The 15,289-nt window shown below is 39.6% G+C and overlaps 1 protein-coding gene across 1 annotated transcript in view; it reads left to right on the top strand.

Moving 5' to 3' along the window:
• frmd3 (FERM domain containing 3) overlaps positions 1-14,450 on the top strand; it is a 107,868-nt gene extending 93,418 nt beyond the window's left edge. Inside the window, exons 12-14 of the mRNA XM_041226931.1 lie at positions 2,837-2,905; positions 3,377-3,498; positions 13,084-14,450. Coding sequence (XP_041082865.1) covers positions 2,837-2,905; positions 3,377-3,498; positions 13,084-13,739 — 847 coding nt within the window. The 3' untranslated portion in view covers positions 13,740-14,450. The remainder of the gene's footprint in view (positions 1-2,836; positions 2,906-3,376; positions 3,499-13,083) is intronic.
• Positions 14,451-15,289: the final 839 nt, after the last annotated feature.

Here is a 15,289-nt window from a genome sequence, read left to right as displayed (position 1 = left end):
TCTCCTATTACCTGATTCAAATGATCAAATATTTCTTTAGTCATTAGTGTAGCATCCACACCTAAATCCAGTAACGCCTTGCAAATTGCAGCTCCCTGCATCATAACTGGAAAATATGGTTGATTACCTTTGATTGTGACATCTCCCAACTTTATTCCTGGTATTGTAACACCACCCAGGTCTGACACAGGATGCATTTCCATGCTTCGCACCTCACTTTCTGTTTCAGTGGCTCCTCTCTGCCTGACTATTAATCTGGGGAAACTGTATTTTTTCCCCGTCTACACGTGGAGGTAGCTGTTGGTGCTGCAGCCTGTGTGTTCTGTCTTTGGGCAGTGCTGACACCCGTGTCACTTGGGGCTGCTGCTTTTGTCAGCTGCTTCAGTTTCCTGTGTCTGCTTAAACAATTCCTTAAGCAATTGTGTTTTTTAATCTCTGATTTAGCCTGGGGGTACTCTTCCTGATACAAAGTGTTTTTAAACTTACCCCCGTTATTTCTATTCTTATGACATTGTTATTACCCCACCGCTGTCTAGCTTGGTTCTTGTTAACTGAAGTGTTACTGTAATAATTGTCAGACTGCTGAGGTCTCGCCTCCTTTACCCGGTACTGTTGTTTACTTGTTTTAGCGGCCGGCAGTTCTGATCCCTCTATCTGCAGGGACGGCTCCTCGATTGCTACCTCATAAATCATATCTGCAGCTACTGTGTCTTTCCTATGGAAAATCACTATTTTACGGGATCAGATTTCTTGTGCCTTATCCACTATCACACCCACTGGGGAAGCAGAGTTCACAACCAGCCTGGTTAACTCTCCTATCACTGGATGCAAGCTATTCAAATACAACTGTCTAAAATGTACCAATTTATTGGGATCCTCACCTGGACCACAACCTGCTTGGTATGTGCACTTAAGCTCATTTTAAAAATCATGAGGATCTTCCCTTTCCCTACATTTCATGTTGTAAGCCCTAGGTAGGCTACACCTGGGTTGGAAAAAGAGGAGTAACCCTTTATTAACTCCTGACATAATTTGTCAAAGTTATTTTGCGTGGACTCCAGTAAATTATTTACACAAGCAGCATGCAGTAACCTTTGATAAGAAAAGATGACTTTTGCTCCTCTTCTACAATTCCAGCCGATTTAACCAAACCTCTAGTTGTAGCAATTAAGTCTTCTATATGATTACCCTTTTTTGTCGGGTCGAACTGTGGAGGTTTAACAGTCATGCTTAACAGTTCACTAAATGTCATTTTAGACCCTAACTGTGTTCTGTGTGAGTCTCTTGTGTTCGGAAAGCCAGGTTTTATTCGGGTGCTGGACTCGTGGAAACAGCATTGACAATGCAGGCTCCTTTGCGCCTGTATTGCGGATCTCTCTGGGATATTGAAAACCCGGACTGCGAGCCTGTGGGTTTCGGAGAGACAGTGCTACACACTCAACCTCCTCAGCATCAGCCTTAGTTCTATCCCACGTTACCATTGCCCTCTTATGTTCCAACTCTTCAATTCTATATTTTAATGCAGCCTTCTCACGGATCAAACCACCATTCACCTCATTATTCCTACATATTGCTTCATTAAGCTCTGTGTTACGCAGTTGATACCTACCCAGGCTAATCCTCAGATCTTGAATTTCAGCTGCTGTTTTGTCTCTAAGCTTAGCATGCTGTCACCTCAAAATCTGATTTTCTCCAGTTAAAGCCTGAAGCTCTCCAACCATAACCTGATTTTTGCTCCTCAAAACCTCTCCTGCACCACCTGGCATTTGTCCTGTGCCAATTCCAACCTTTAAGTTGATAGACATGCTATAGTAGCAATTGCACTAATAGGTCTCACAGCCTTATCTTGAAGTTGCCTAAACATATTTTCCTGAGCCCTCCTGAGATTCAACTTTGTGGGAAAAACAACAAAATCCGCTGGATCGGGAGCCTCTGGTATATTCTGTTTAATCACCTCTACCAAATATTCATATAGTCCCTGCTCGGAAGCAACTTCCAATCTAGGCATCTCCACCATGGCATCAGTGTCTGATTCTGAACCTACAGACATGGCTATACTTTCTAACATGGCTTTAATTAAGCGATAGAGCTTTAAAACCTTAAAACCTATATTTACCTTGAACTTCTGATTTTAACCGGATAACCTTCCGCTGAAGAAAACAGACCCTAACATAATTTGAATAGAAAAATGACATACATGTTGAGAAAACTGTTTTTATTATTATTATGACATTGCCAGATAAATGAACTGCGGATGTTGTTAAATAATCTGTGCAATACAGATTCTGACTCGAAATAACTGAAACAGCTGATTACAAAATTGTGGATCTATTGTGTCTTTTCTGTTGATTTTCTGTCAAGTAGCTGCGAATTGAACCTTCATTATGGTGTCCTGTCACAGACATGATTTCGCTTGTCTCTAGACCAGCGTCAGAAAGTATGTTTAAGTACCTTTTTATGTTATCAGATTAGTTGTAGGTTAGAATGCTAAGGGAAAAAAGGTGGTATTTATGCATGGATTGATTTAAATTTAATTCACAGTTAAGCACTTCAGCGTTTCAGCGGGCATCTAGATCTGGAAGCTGATTGGCTGTTCAGACTCAATCATTTTCTAAATATACCTGGGTAACCATCGGATTTAAACAAGATGGCAATACGGTTCTTTATTTAAAAATATTCACAAAGATGCCTTTATTCCAAAATAATCTAAAAAAAAAAATAACTTATTCAATTAAAACTAGCTGATCAAATAACATGGAACGTTGCAGTTAATAAAGTTGGATAAAACTGATTCCATAGAAATCTAAATAATCCTGTCTTTTGCTTGTTATTATAGTGGAAGAGTTGCAAAAGAGGTCATTGAAGCCAGCTCTAAAATCCAGAGAGATCCCCCAGAGGTGCACAGGTAATGACAGCGTTCTACATTGGAAAGTGTCTTGGGATTGGGTCTCTTCAACTAATGCAACAAGTCTGATTTAATCAGACAGGGTCATTTATGGTCCCTTATTAACATCACTAAATACAATTAAAATAAGGTTAAAAAGGGTCAGTGATATATCAAGGAGGTTTAGGATGGAAGAATTTATATCTTCCAGCAGATCATTATAAGTACAATAGGAGGTATTGAATTGATCTAAACGGTTGTGGTTTAATTTGTAAATCATTATAATTCCTTTGCGTTTTACACAATTTTACAGACTGAAATACAACAAAGAGCCTCACATGCATTTCAGTGCTAGATGTTTGATTTCCATAACTTTGGTACACAAAGCACACATGTTCCAAACGGTGCCTGTATTTAGATCTGCCACTGAATTGAATAGACCCCAATAAGGACTCATAACCTTTTTTTTACTTTTTTACATTACCTTTCCAGGTCCACCATTGGCTACAGTAAAAGTTTTAACTCTCTAAACAAGCAGCTGATCATGAACGTGGAGCCCCTGTTACCAGCACTTCCCTCTCCCAGCGAGTCTGAAGAAATTGCCTTTGAAAATGGTAAGAAGGATCCTTCTTGTCATTGGGATGAACCCATTAGTATCTAATTACTACTGTAGCAGGATAGTTGATATGGGACTAAGATTCCAAACAGCTGGTGTTCAAACCAGTCAACAAAGTTGTCTTGTTTTCATTCAGTCTCTTTTATAATTGTATTTGAAACCTTGTATTTTAAACTCCTTAGCTGATCAATGCAGTTTTTTTTGTTTGTTTTTATTTCCGTGATGCATTCAATGAAAAAAATATCAAGCCTGTAACAGCAACAGTGATTGGCTCGCATAACATGACTAGTCTTGGAAACCTTATGACAGTAGAATTAAATTAGGCTAAAAACTGCCTGCTAACATTTATTGAACAAAACTCCTGTCCGATTTAGAAGCCAGACACAGTGGGCTGCAACCATTACATGCTTATAACAGGTGTCTGGAGATTAGATATGTCATTCCTTGTAAAAAGTGAGCAGCTGATGTTTATGCCAGTCTTTTTCCCTGTGGACCAGAGTATGTACAAAACCAATAAGAGGGTTTTATATTTATCTAAGAAATACCAAGGGGAAACTACGCTTTTGATTAGCCTGTGTATCAGCTGACATCCTGGAAATGCAAAGGGACTCCACAGTCACCAGCCTGGCTTTAACTAATCAAAGGTTCATTAACAGCCTTGTTTCTGCCTCTGTTTGATTGTATGGGACATAGTGGCGTTTAATTTTGAGAAAGTAGAGAGCACCTGATGTGTAGGCACAATCTGTTTCTCCTTTATAAACAACAGCTGAAAAGTCACTTGAAATGGTTGCTGCCTGTTGATGGCACAAACTGTTGGTTAGGGGGAAAAAACATTCCTGAACAAAATGTAGTAATTCTGAATAAAAGCACTTGGTACAATCCTGAAAGCCAATTTATACAAGGAATAGATTCAAAACTGCTTGTACCATTATTCAAGGCAAAAGTCAGGAATAAGCCAAAGTAGCATTAGGATCAACAGATGATGACAATTATTTTGTATTTATTTAAACTGTTTCCCTTTTAGTAATCATTTTTAAAACTGACACATTTGTCTTTCAGTATTACAGGTTTAGAGCATTCTGCTGTTTTTATTTCTTGTAAATAACTGTATACCTGAACAAATAATTCACCTGCTCTTACAGCCAATGAACCCAGACAAGATTATTTTCTGAATTGAAGTGAAAATGGCACATTGAATAGTCATTAGCAGTTACAAATGTTCAGTGGCCTGTTTATTCATGTTTAAAATATTGGACAGAGATTTGTCGAGAGAGACAGTCCTTTAGTATATGTACTGAGGTCATTGTACTGGTTAATTAATTTCATATAGAACCCCAGTTCAGTTTTCTTAAGAATAAAACTATACAGGGCCACAATCTTGCATTTTATTTAGCTGGTTCAAATGTCAGGCTTTTGTAGCTCATTGTTTATGCCTCTATCTTTTTACTCGAAATCTCATTTATCTCATCTTGTCAGTTCCAGCGACATAAGTTGGCAAAACTAATAAGAATAGGATACAGCAGGAGCAAAGCTTGCACATCCAGTGGAGCTGCTCTGTTAAATTGATTTAACGCATGTCAGTGCTGTGTACTGGTGTGTACACAGTCACTTCAGCCTTTACTAGAGCTTCTCTTCTGGGGTTTATGCTGACATTTGTTTGCCTTTCAGGTAATTTTGTTTGTTACATTTCATGTTTCCTCAAAGGGAAATACCAAGCCTTGTTCTCATGAGCATAAACAAACAGAATGCCAAGAGAAGTCACCTGCTTGAATAAAACATGGAACATTAGGTTATTATCATAACCCTGGTTCCATGAAATAGAAATGTAACCATTACCTCATGGGTAATAATCCTTTGATACCATCTAACCTGAATCGATATTCCAAAGCTGCACACAGTGCCAGTGACACAGTCACGCCTGTCCCCGAGGGTATAAAACGACTGCTGACACGGTTATTATAATTTTTCCTTCAAGACTTGCTGCAATAATGGATGCACTGATCTTGAAGGTTCTATTTCAGGGAGCCGGGTTATGGTAATAGCCTAACGTTCCCTATCAAATACGAAGTGTAACCATTACCTCATGGGTATGAATACCAAAGCTGTCGCAAGGCAATATTGCAGACCATCTAGAATGCTACAAGGCTAAGCAAATGGCCACCTTGCGCGTTACCATGAGGAACCCCAGTACAAGTAGCTAGGGTTAAAAAACTGAGGGAAATCTCACCTCTAATTTTATGCTGTAAGGGTCGAGCTCGAGGCTGCTGTCTCAAGTCTAGCCGAGAAAACCTTTCAATGGTCAAGGGGGACCGATAGGAGCCGGATGAAGCTGAAAAAAAGGGCGTATCTGATAGCCCCATGCACCACAGAGATAACACAGACATAAACAAAGGAGTTAGCTGCTTCTGAATCCAGCGCTCAAAGAATATTACAGACATTTGCAGAGCTTTTTGAGATGTTATAATAATAAAATAATGACTTGGATCGCATTATTGAGGAGTTTGGTGATAAAACGAGTGATCAGGAGAGGATTTATCAGTATGCACATCTATAAATAGGTATGTGAAAAAGACAGCGAACAAAGGGTGGGGCTTGGTTGGACATACAGTACTGAGTGTCCTTTTGCAATTCAGTGCCTTTTGAACCTGTTTAAAAACTTGAAAAAATTTAAACAGCGTGTGTAAAATAAACAGAGTATGTGAAGATAAATTGGACCTGTCGCGCCTGACAAGCGCTGAATAAATGGACTGCAAATGGGTTAACACTCTTGTTTTAAAACCAGGGTTTGGTGGATCCACTGCATTGAGTCGGTAGAACCTAGTAAGGTATGGGGAGTAGCCCACACCACTGCATTACAGGTGTATCCTGCAATAAAACCTACAAAATTGCCAAACCCCTGTAAGGAATGAGCGGTGAGTGTTTCTGGAGGGGGCAAGATGACCAGCTCATAGGCAGTCTTGACTGTGTCTGTGATCCATTCGGGCAGCCTATGCTTAGACAGGGCTTGATCATGGAATGTTCCAGAACAGACAACACATCGTCTGGACTGCCTCCAGCTTTTTATCCTGTCAGCATAGCACACTAAGGCCCGCACTGGGCAGAGCGTGTGGAGCTGCAGCTCCCTGTCAGACTGGAAAGAGGTGGAAAATCCAGACTGGTTGACATGGAATGCCAAGAAAAAAAAACAGGATTGGTACGAAGCGTAACCGTTTTCCTGACCTCTGCAAAAATTAAGCAGACTTTTGCAGTCGAAAATGCTTGTATCGCACCCACCCACTGCATTCTGGTACTTTTTTCAACAGGCAGAACCTTGACTTAAGAGTTAACTTAAGAATCAATTTAAGAATAATTTCAATGCATGCGCCCGATGAAGCAATCTGTTTTCCGTGTGGAAATCAAAATAGTCTTTCTGTACCATGCCATTAATATTCCCTATGTGCCACTACAGATGGTACACGAATCAGAGTCTCCGTCTCCGATAACCTGCATGTATTTTAAATGTTTGCAGAGTCACACACATCTCCTGATTCAGTCAGTCGTCCTTGTGATGCAATGAAGAGAACACTAGGAGCTTCTATTACAAACTACAGTACTAAAGTTTAATAGGTCTAACTATGTTTTTTAGTAAAAATGCTGAAGAAGAAATAGCCAAATTTTGTTTTTTAAAGCGGCCAAAAACTGCACTTGCATTTAAGATATAATATGTATTACAAAAGCATAAATAAATGCTGCACAGTAATGTTATAAACTATGTAATTATATATCTGATTTGCTTGTTTTTTTCTCACAATTTACACTACAGAACTGCTGTTTTATTTTATTTATTTATTTGTCTGATAAGATCAAATGCGGTAGGTCCAAGAAAAAATACGTATTCTGAATGTTGTGTAAAATTAAATTGTCCAGAACTGTCAGTGGATACATTCTTTAAAAATAAATTGAAAAACAGTTGTAATTGTACAGTTCTGAAATTGGTTGTGAATAAAAAATAACAGCGTTTGTGTGATTCGTAATTGTAAGACAGGGGGAGGAAGTGATATACTATACAGGACTTTGTGGTGATTGAAGTTCTGCACAGGTGATGACCTCATAATCAAAAGGAATAGAAAAATAACATTGATAAAAAAAAAAATAACTTGACCACCAAAAACAGTATTTACCTGCAAGATGCTTTCAAAACAAGACCAATTTGGCTGGAAAACTGCCAATCTGGCAGCATTACTAGGGGAGTAGCATAAAAATGTCCCATGTGAGACTCCTGCATTACCTATTAAATGTTACCTCAAGCTCAATGAACAAATAAAAAGGGAATTTGTATCATTTTAAATGTTTAAGACATCTATCTTTTGTTGGCATTCCGGTTTGGATTTAGGACTACACCACTGCTTAGCGGATGTGATTGCAAGCAAGGAAGCCGCTTTCAAAGATAAATATTTCAGCCCAGTTGAATGCAAAGGCTCAAAGGGGGCTTCATAAGTGCTTCAAGCACCACATTGAGCTTCCAGCGAAGGACAACATCCTTCATAGGTGGCCGAAGCCACTGAGCTTCTTTTAAAAATTGCCCCACCAGAAAGCTGAGCTCATGGGGAGACTGAATCAGTGTTGATATGGCAAGCTGAAATAACTGCCAAATAGACCTTTAATGTAGAGAGGGATTCCCCTTATCAACAAGTCCTGCAAAAAAAAATTGCAGTATAACTGCCATGGGACAGGTCGTGGAGTCAAAGCCCTTAGGCAAGCACCACGTCTGAAAACGCCCCAATTGTACCCATACAGCAAATGTGTGATCAATAATCCTGTCGGAAAGCCCCAGATGGCTCAAATGTTGCCGTTCAGGGGCCAGACCCAGAGCCGCAGGCTCGATGGGTTGGAATGCCACAATGTCCCCCCACACCTAACTGAACAGGTTACGATATCGGGGCAGGCTCTATGGCTGGCCGCTCAATAGTTGCATCAGAACTGGAAATCACACTCCTGGACAGTAAGGAGCTACTAATAGCACCCTGGCCATCCTGGTGGTAGATGTAACCACTACTGTTGTGTTGTCTGCACGGACAACAAACATGCTTCCCTCTAACCCTCTGCAACAATGCTACAAGGCCAGTTAAACTGCCTGCATTTCCAAACCATTATTTCGAGTGCCATTCTACAGTGCCCCAGCCTAGGCTGGATGCATTCGTGGTGATGACCTGCCTTTTTGGTGACACTGCCCAATGGTATACCGAGGTGCAGATGGGAAGGCTGTTTGCACCAAGAGAGTGCCCTTAGACAGTGATGAACACCTGTCAACGGGCAGCCGTGGTTCAATGCAGGCTGAAAAACCCTGCTATTAAACCAAGCTTGCACAGGGCTCATGCAAGATAGGGTCTGAGAAGCCGCTGCCCTCAAGCCCAAAAAAAACTGGAAGGTCATTACCATGAGCGCTCTGTTGAGCTGAATAGCTCTAACAGGTGGCTGTTCTCTGCACTCTGCCACCCGAGTAGAGTAGACAGCATGGACCCGGAGTCCAAGCACACTCCTAGATAGGAGGCTGTCAGAGAAGGTGTGTGCTGGCTCTTTGCAGATTCACCTTAAGCCCTAACCGTAGATAACCTTGTTCATTGTACCGGCGGGAACGAGAGAAGGTCTGAGACCTACAGTTACTCCAGGAGGGATATAAGGATGCCCCCCTAAAACGTTCCTGGCTGACCAATAGTTTGAGAACTAAGGAAAGCATACTGTTAAGTAACAACCGTCACACTAATTCTGCAAGCTGATCTTAATGTGGCAAAGAGACACTGAGAAAAACTGCAAGCAGGACAGCTTAGCCCAGCACCCATGTTAGGGTTTCTGTGAAAGAAAAAACAACAGAAAATACACAGAGAAAAAATGTTTTTAAAAAATGTATTTTATTTTTATGCTTCGACCGAAACTCACAGCTTAGAGACAGCATCAGTAGCCGACTTATGTGTTCAATCCCAGGGTAGGGGGCGCTGTGGGACTTACGAAAAACCACGGCTGTGTGCACAATATGTGAAATAATTTATCTAGAATTTAACACGTAATGAATCGCATTAATAGTGTAATACACTTTTTTTTTTTTTTTTAATGTAAGCAATGTATCATTAGTGATACATGTTCTCTGTGTCCAAACTGGTGTCATCTTGCTTTTGGACTTATCCACTTCCTAATGCCTCCCTTTCCAGGGGATTCTGGCTTGTCCTTCTGTATAACAGAACAGTAAAGCTCACTGGCAGCATGAACAGAACTTGTGTTGGGTTGTAAGGAGCTGTCACAAAGACGGCTGTAGTGGGTGACGTCAGACCAGAAACAAGAACCAGGAAATAAACAACAGAGAGGTGGAGTTGGGTGGAGCTGAGAGATTGGTTTCGCTCAGCATTTAATGAATGAACAGAACAGTAAATAAAAAGGTTGTAACAAACAAAAACATAGGACAAGACACTTTCTCCCAATTAAAGAGCCAAACAAAACGGACTACACAGACAAACACGGTGAGCTGATATTTTAACCATTAACTATTATTATTATTATTATTATTATTATTATTATTATTATTATTAACCTCCGTCTCCAAGCCCGTTCTCCACTCACCGAACACATAACCCCGAGTGAGTGAAAACATGCTGCTTTTATGCAGCTGTACCGAGACTCGATTGCTAATCAATCATTGAATTGGAATCGCGGTACAACTGCACGTGAATTAATAAAGTGCAATTCCCCATGCTCACATATTATTACATTTTACAATAATGTAATATTTATTTTTTTAAGTCGTATCATCCTCAAAGGCCTGATTCCGAAAGGAAATACATTGTTTCCGAATCTCATTTGCTAGTTTATTTGATACGTGTCAATTCTGCAAATATTCTGAATTAGCTGGAGCTATACCTAAGACTTTGGGGACGTATATTGAAATAACACTATGCTGCTATAATTGTGGGTAGGTCCCTTCATTAGATGGAAATAAGAACAACTCCTTCTTGGTTTTCTTTTCCCCGCAACCACTTACACTTACTTTTTTTTTATTGAATGCAATGTTAATCATAATAATACATCAAAATACAACATGCGAAGGAAACATGTACAGTGTGAAAGATGTCTACTACACAAAACGAAAGGAGATACAAGTTCCTTCCTGATGGAAAATTAGATGGAGCATGTTTGTCACACAGACTAGTGTGTTTCCACACGGAGGTAATATAGCTTACACAGCGCTTCATTGGGCATGCGCCGGTACGTTCAGAGTACATGTGAGGGTACATGCAAAAGTCATGTTTTTTGGCTCAGAAGAGAGTCTTGAGAACAATGGTTTTGGACACAGCAGTGTGGCTTTATAAAGATGTTTGGCGCATACGGACTATTATACAATGACCAAATACATTCGGAACAGCAAGGTAACATAGTTTATGTTTTATCTTTCATGTAATGCTGATGTACCCTTGTGGCATAGTACCCAACCCCTGGGCTATTTATTTGTGTTGTATATTGCGTGTAGTGTGTTAATGTTGGTGTATTGTAGTTGGTACATGGGATAGAAGTGTTATGAACACGAGTGATTTAAAATGTCTATTTGTATTTAGGCATGACGATTGTACAGCACTTCACGTGCAGGTAAAATGTAATAATATGTGAGCATGGGGAATTGCACTTTATTAATTCACGTGCAGTTGTACTGAGACTCCAATTGAATGATTGATTAGCAATGAAAGCAACATGTTTCCACTCACTCGAGGTTGTGTGTTCGGTGAGCAGAGAACGGGTGTGGAGAGGAGAAAGTAAAAAAGTAAAGTAAATAATTGATTTAAACTCACATTTGTCTTCGTCCTCTGATGTTAGTGTCTGTTTTGTGTAGTGTTAATCCATTTCATTTTTGCCTCAAGTGCTGTGTGCTATTTTTATTTAAATATTTTATTTTGTTTATTAAATGCTGAGTGCAACCAGGCGCTCAGCTTCACCAAACAGTATGTCTCTGTATGTTTGATTATTAAACTGCCCATCAGTGCCTTCACTATTTCAAAACCTGCGTTCTGTGTTGGTTCCTGTTTCTGGCCTGACGTCATCCACTACAGCCGTCTTTGTGACAACCGTTGGATAAGCTATGAGGACAGGTTAAAATAATAAAATCTCTTCTGCCTAAGGAAACGGGACGGGACTTGATTGAAGGAAAGGAAACAGGACTTGATTGAAGTTTTTAAAGTCATAAATGGTATAGATAGTTAACTAAAGGCTGTACTTCAAATTTCAAAGAGAGAAAAGAAAAAGAGGGCATAGGTGGAAGCTGAGTAAAAGTAAGTTTAGAACAGAAGGTAGGAAGCACTTTTGTCCACAGTTATAAATGCATGGAATAGCCGACCAAGTGAAGAAGTAGGATCTAAAACACTGGGAACATTTAAAAAAGACTGGATCCTGTGCTTTTAAATTAATTTCCCCCAGTAAGGGAAAATGGTGAATATTATTTAGAAACTAGCCTTAAAACTGCTGATTCCATCATACCAAGGAACAATAGATACAGTAGTCCATCGTGTATCCGCCTGTAACATAACCACCCTAACCGTCAATCCACCTTGATCTTCAGCAATGTTACCGACATGTACAGCGCTAATGCAAAATGGCTACAGGAAAGCAAAAGCAAGTTGTGTTCATTTTTTTTTTTCGTAGACCTGTGCATTTTGAATCCAGTGAACAGGCTGCCTAGTGTAATTGTAATCTCATTTAAAATCTCGCAAACAGAGTCTCCATTAGAAATGTGGAATTTTATGCCACTCAGTAAAAGGGGGGGGGGGGGTGGGATTACCCAACTGCATGGAAAAGTAGTTTCTTTTTTATTTTTTAGTATTTATTTATTTATTTAATGGGAAAGAGGTAAAGTCAACGTGAATCGAGTAACCATTTCCAGTGTTTTCCTGTGTATTTGATATAAAACAATTTCATTTTTTGTTGTATCAGAAGCCCTATATATAATGAATGTAAGGATATTTTTGTCATGTTATAATGTATCAATTATTATAAAGACTTTCTTTGCAGTTATGGAGGCAGACTGTATATTGGTGGTTGTGTGAACGGGCATTTTTGTGAGTCCTGGGAGAGTTGCAAAGGAGGTCTCACTGTCATGGTCTTGAGGAGGTTAGGATTGCTTGTCCTGAAGTGATTAACATATTGTCAATGGTACCATACCCACTTTTGATTGCCCTTTTGAAACAGTCTTGTATCTCCGATCAGCACATTATTTGACACGAATCCTCTGCCTTTATGTATCTGTGTGCTTGACTCACAAAACAACATTTGAGTTCTGGAGAGAGCACGCTGTTCTCCAGTAAAGTAACCTACAACTGACCTACAAGTTGTCATACTTGGTTGATCCTAAATATACAATAAAGTTTGTTTAAGTTTGAAAGCATTTTGTGTCAGGAGTTTTGAAGAAGGAACCTTTTTTTGAAGAAAACAAACCTTACAGGGGTAAAATGATAAATGGTATTTTGCACACACACACACACACACACACACTTTCTTCATTTAAGAGTTAGTCCATTCTGCCTTTGCACAATCAGAACTTGAAAAGAAACCTTTTTTTTTGTCTCCTCAGGCCTGCAGGCATTGAAGGATATTGTGCACCTGTCCCCATTAAAGCAGCCCCAGTCACATGTGGACCCAGGGGAGGTGACTGAAAGCAGATCTCAGGACACTTTTGGAGATGAGATGGTGGGGGTGGCCGCTGAGGACAGGCCAAGTGGGGAGGAGGAGGAGGAGTTGGGGGGGACACTGACCATCTCTGAGCTGATGTACAACCCCAGTGCCAGCGTTCTGCCCACCCCAGTGGAGGATGAGGGTATCGACCTGCTCTTCAGCAGCCCTGTGAAACCAGGAAAGGAGACAGAGCATGACAGGGAGTCCTATGAAGACCTGGAGGCTGACGCGAGTGCCTTCCTCATGGCGGAAGAAGAGGAGATGAAGGAGGTGAGGCGGGTACTGAGCCACAGCTACGAGCTGCTGGTGGGCAACAAGCAGGTGAACGCCTGCATGCGCAGCTTTGTTCGGCTTCTAGCCGTGGGCCTCGGACTGCTGCTGTTCGCCCTGCCCCTCCTCCTGGTGCTCCTGGAGTCTGACATCGACGTCTCCTTCCTCCATGAGATCCGCCAGACCCCAGAGTTTGAGCAGTTCCACTATGAGTACTACTGCCCCCTCCACCAGTGGGTGGCCTGCACAATAAACAGCATCCTGGACAAGCTGGGCAGCTCTTAAGGTTAACAACAGAAGCATCCATCTACTGAATTCTTAAACATGAAAAAAGGGTTGCTTTCATTTACCTGTGGGCTTGTTCTATTTGTAGTAAGGGTGGTAAACCTTGGGATTTTATAAGTTAGTGTATTGCATTCTTTTTACAGTAGAAGAGCTCATAATATAGGCCACCTCATTGTCAACCAGAATTCATCCAAAAAACATGTCTTGTAAAGTATGTTAATTTCTTTTAGTTGAGTGTAATCAAATAATTTTTTTTTTTTTTTTTTTTTACACATTAGTTGTGCATTTAATTTGAGCAGCCAAATTATGGATATGCTTTTCTGTTGGCAAGGCACTAAGCTTGGGCACTATATGTGAATCAAAGATTGTCCAGAGGAGGTTGGCAAAGTTGAGTATAATTTAAAAAGAAATAGAAACATAGATGTTGCTAAGCGTGTAGTCAAGGACACACTAGAAGTGTAGGCATGGAGGGGGTGGATGAATGTAACTGAAGTACAATTAACAATGGTTGTGTGAAATTCTGTTGAACAGCTTCAGTTTGAAAATAACTGTAACTGAAAATAACTACTTAAAAGAAAGATAATATAAGTCTGAAGATGAAGATGCCACTCCATCCTCATTTGTAAAGAAGATAGATCTATAAAATTACAAAGCACATTTTTTACAAAGGGAGAAAGGGTACAAAGGTTATATATTTCAGGTTGTAAGCATTATTGGGGGGGAGGGGGGGTGATCAATAAATAATTTCTGTAGTTTATTAAATTTTGACCAACCAATTCACCAACCAGTTCAGTAGAGTATACTTTGTAATTACAAGAAATGTATGTATGGATTATTTAGAACAATGGTCTTCACAAAGGTGGACAACTTGGAGTCAAACTTACAGTTGGGAATTTAATTATATCCAGTTAGGCTTGTAATAAATGCACATAATTACAGGCGATAGTTGTACTGGATAGAACCAATCATAAATTTTGGTATTTGGTAAATATAATATATTATATATATATATATATATATATATATATATATATATATATATATATATATATATATATATATACTAGATAGAAAGAGAGATAGATCAGTTTGTTGACTGTGGCAAACTGAAGCATTTTACAAGTTATGGATCATTTTTTCAGCAGCAGGATACGATACACTTGTTCCTCTGATAAACAGATAACACACACAAACTTTTGAAAGCAACCCTTGTCAAATATAAAAATAAAAAACCCAAGGCCTATACAAACAACTTTGTTTATGCTGTTTTTAATGTTTTGTATATTTTTATGTGATATATTTCAGGAAAAATTTTTTAGTACAAAAAATCTAACTTATTTAAATGTACAGATTTGTTGAAGAAATGGACACAGTGGATGCAGATGGTTTTTACTGTCTTCTGTAATGTTTTACCAGAGTGGGGAACTCAGTGGGTTTGTTACAAGTTACAGCACAATCTTTATGATCAATCTTTACAATGCTGGCACTTTATTTGTTGGGGATTAAAGATTGAGAGTAGAGATTCAAAATGAGGGAAAATAATATAACCC

This window comes from Polyodon spathula, chromosome 2 (assembly GCF_017654505.1).
Source record: "Polyodon spathula isolate WHYD16114869_AA chromosome 2, ASM1765450v1, whole genome shotgun sequence".
NCBI lineage: Eukaryota > Metazoa > Chordata > Actinopteri > Acipenseriformes > Polyodontidae > Polyodon > Polyodon spathula.
This window is presented reverse-complemented; position numbering and strand designations above follow the sequence as displayed.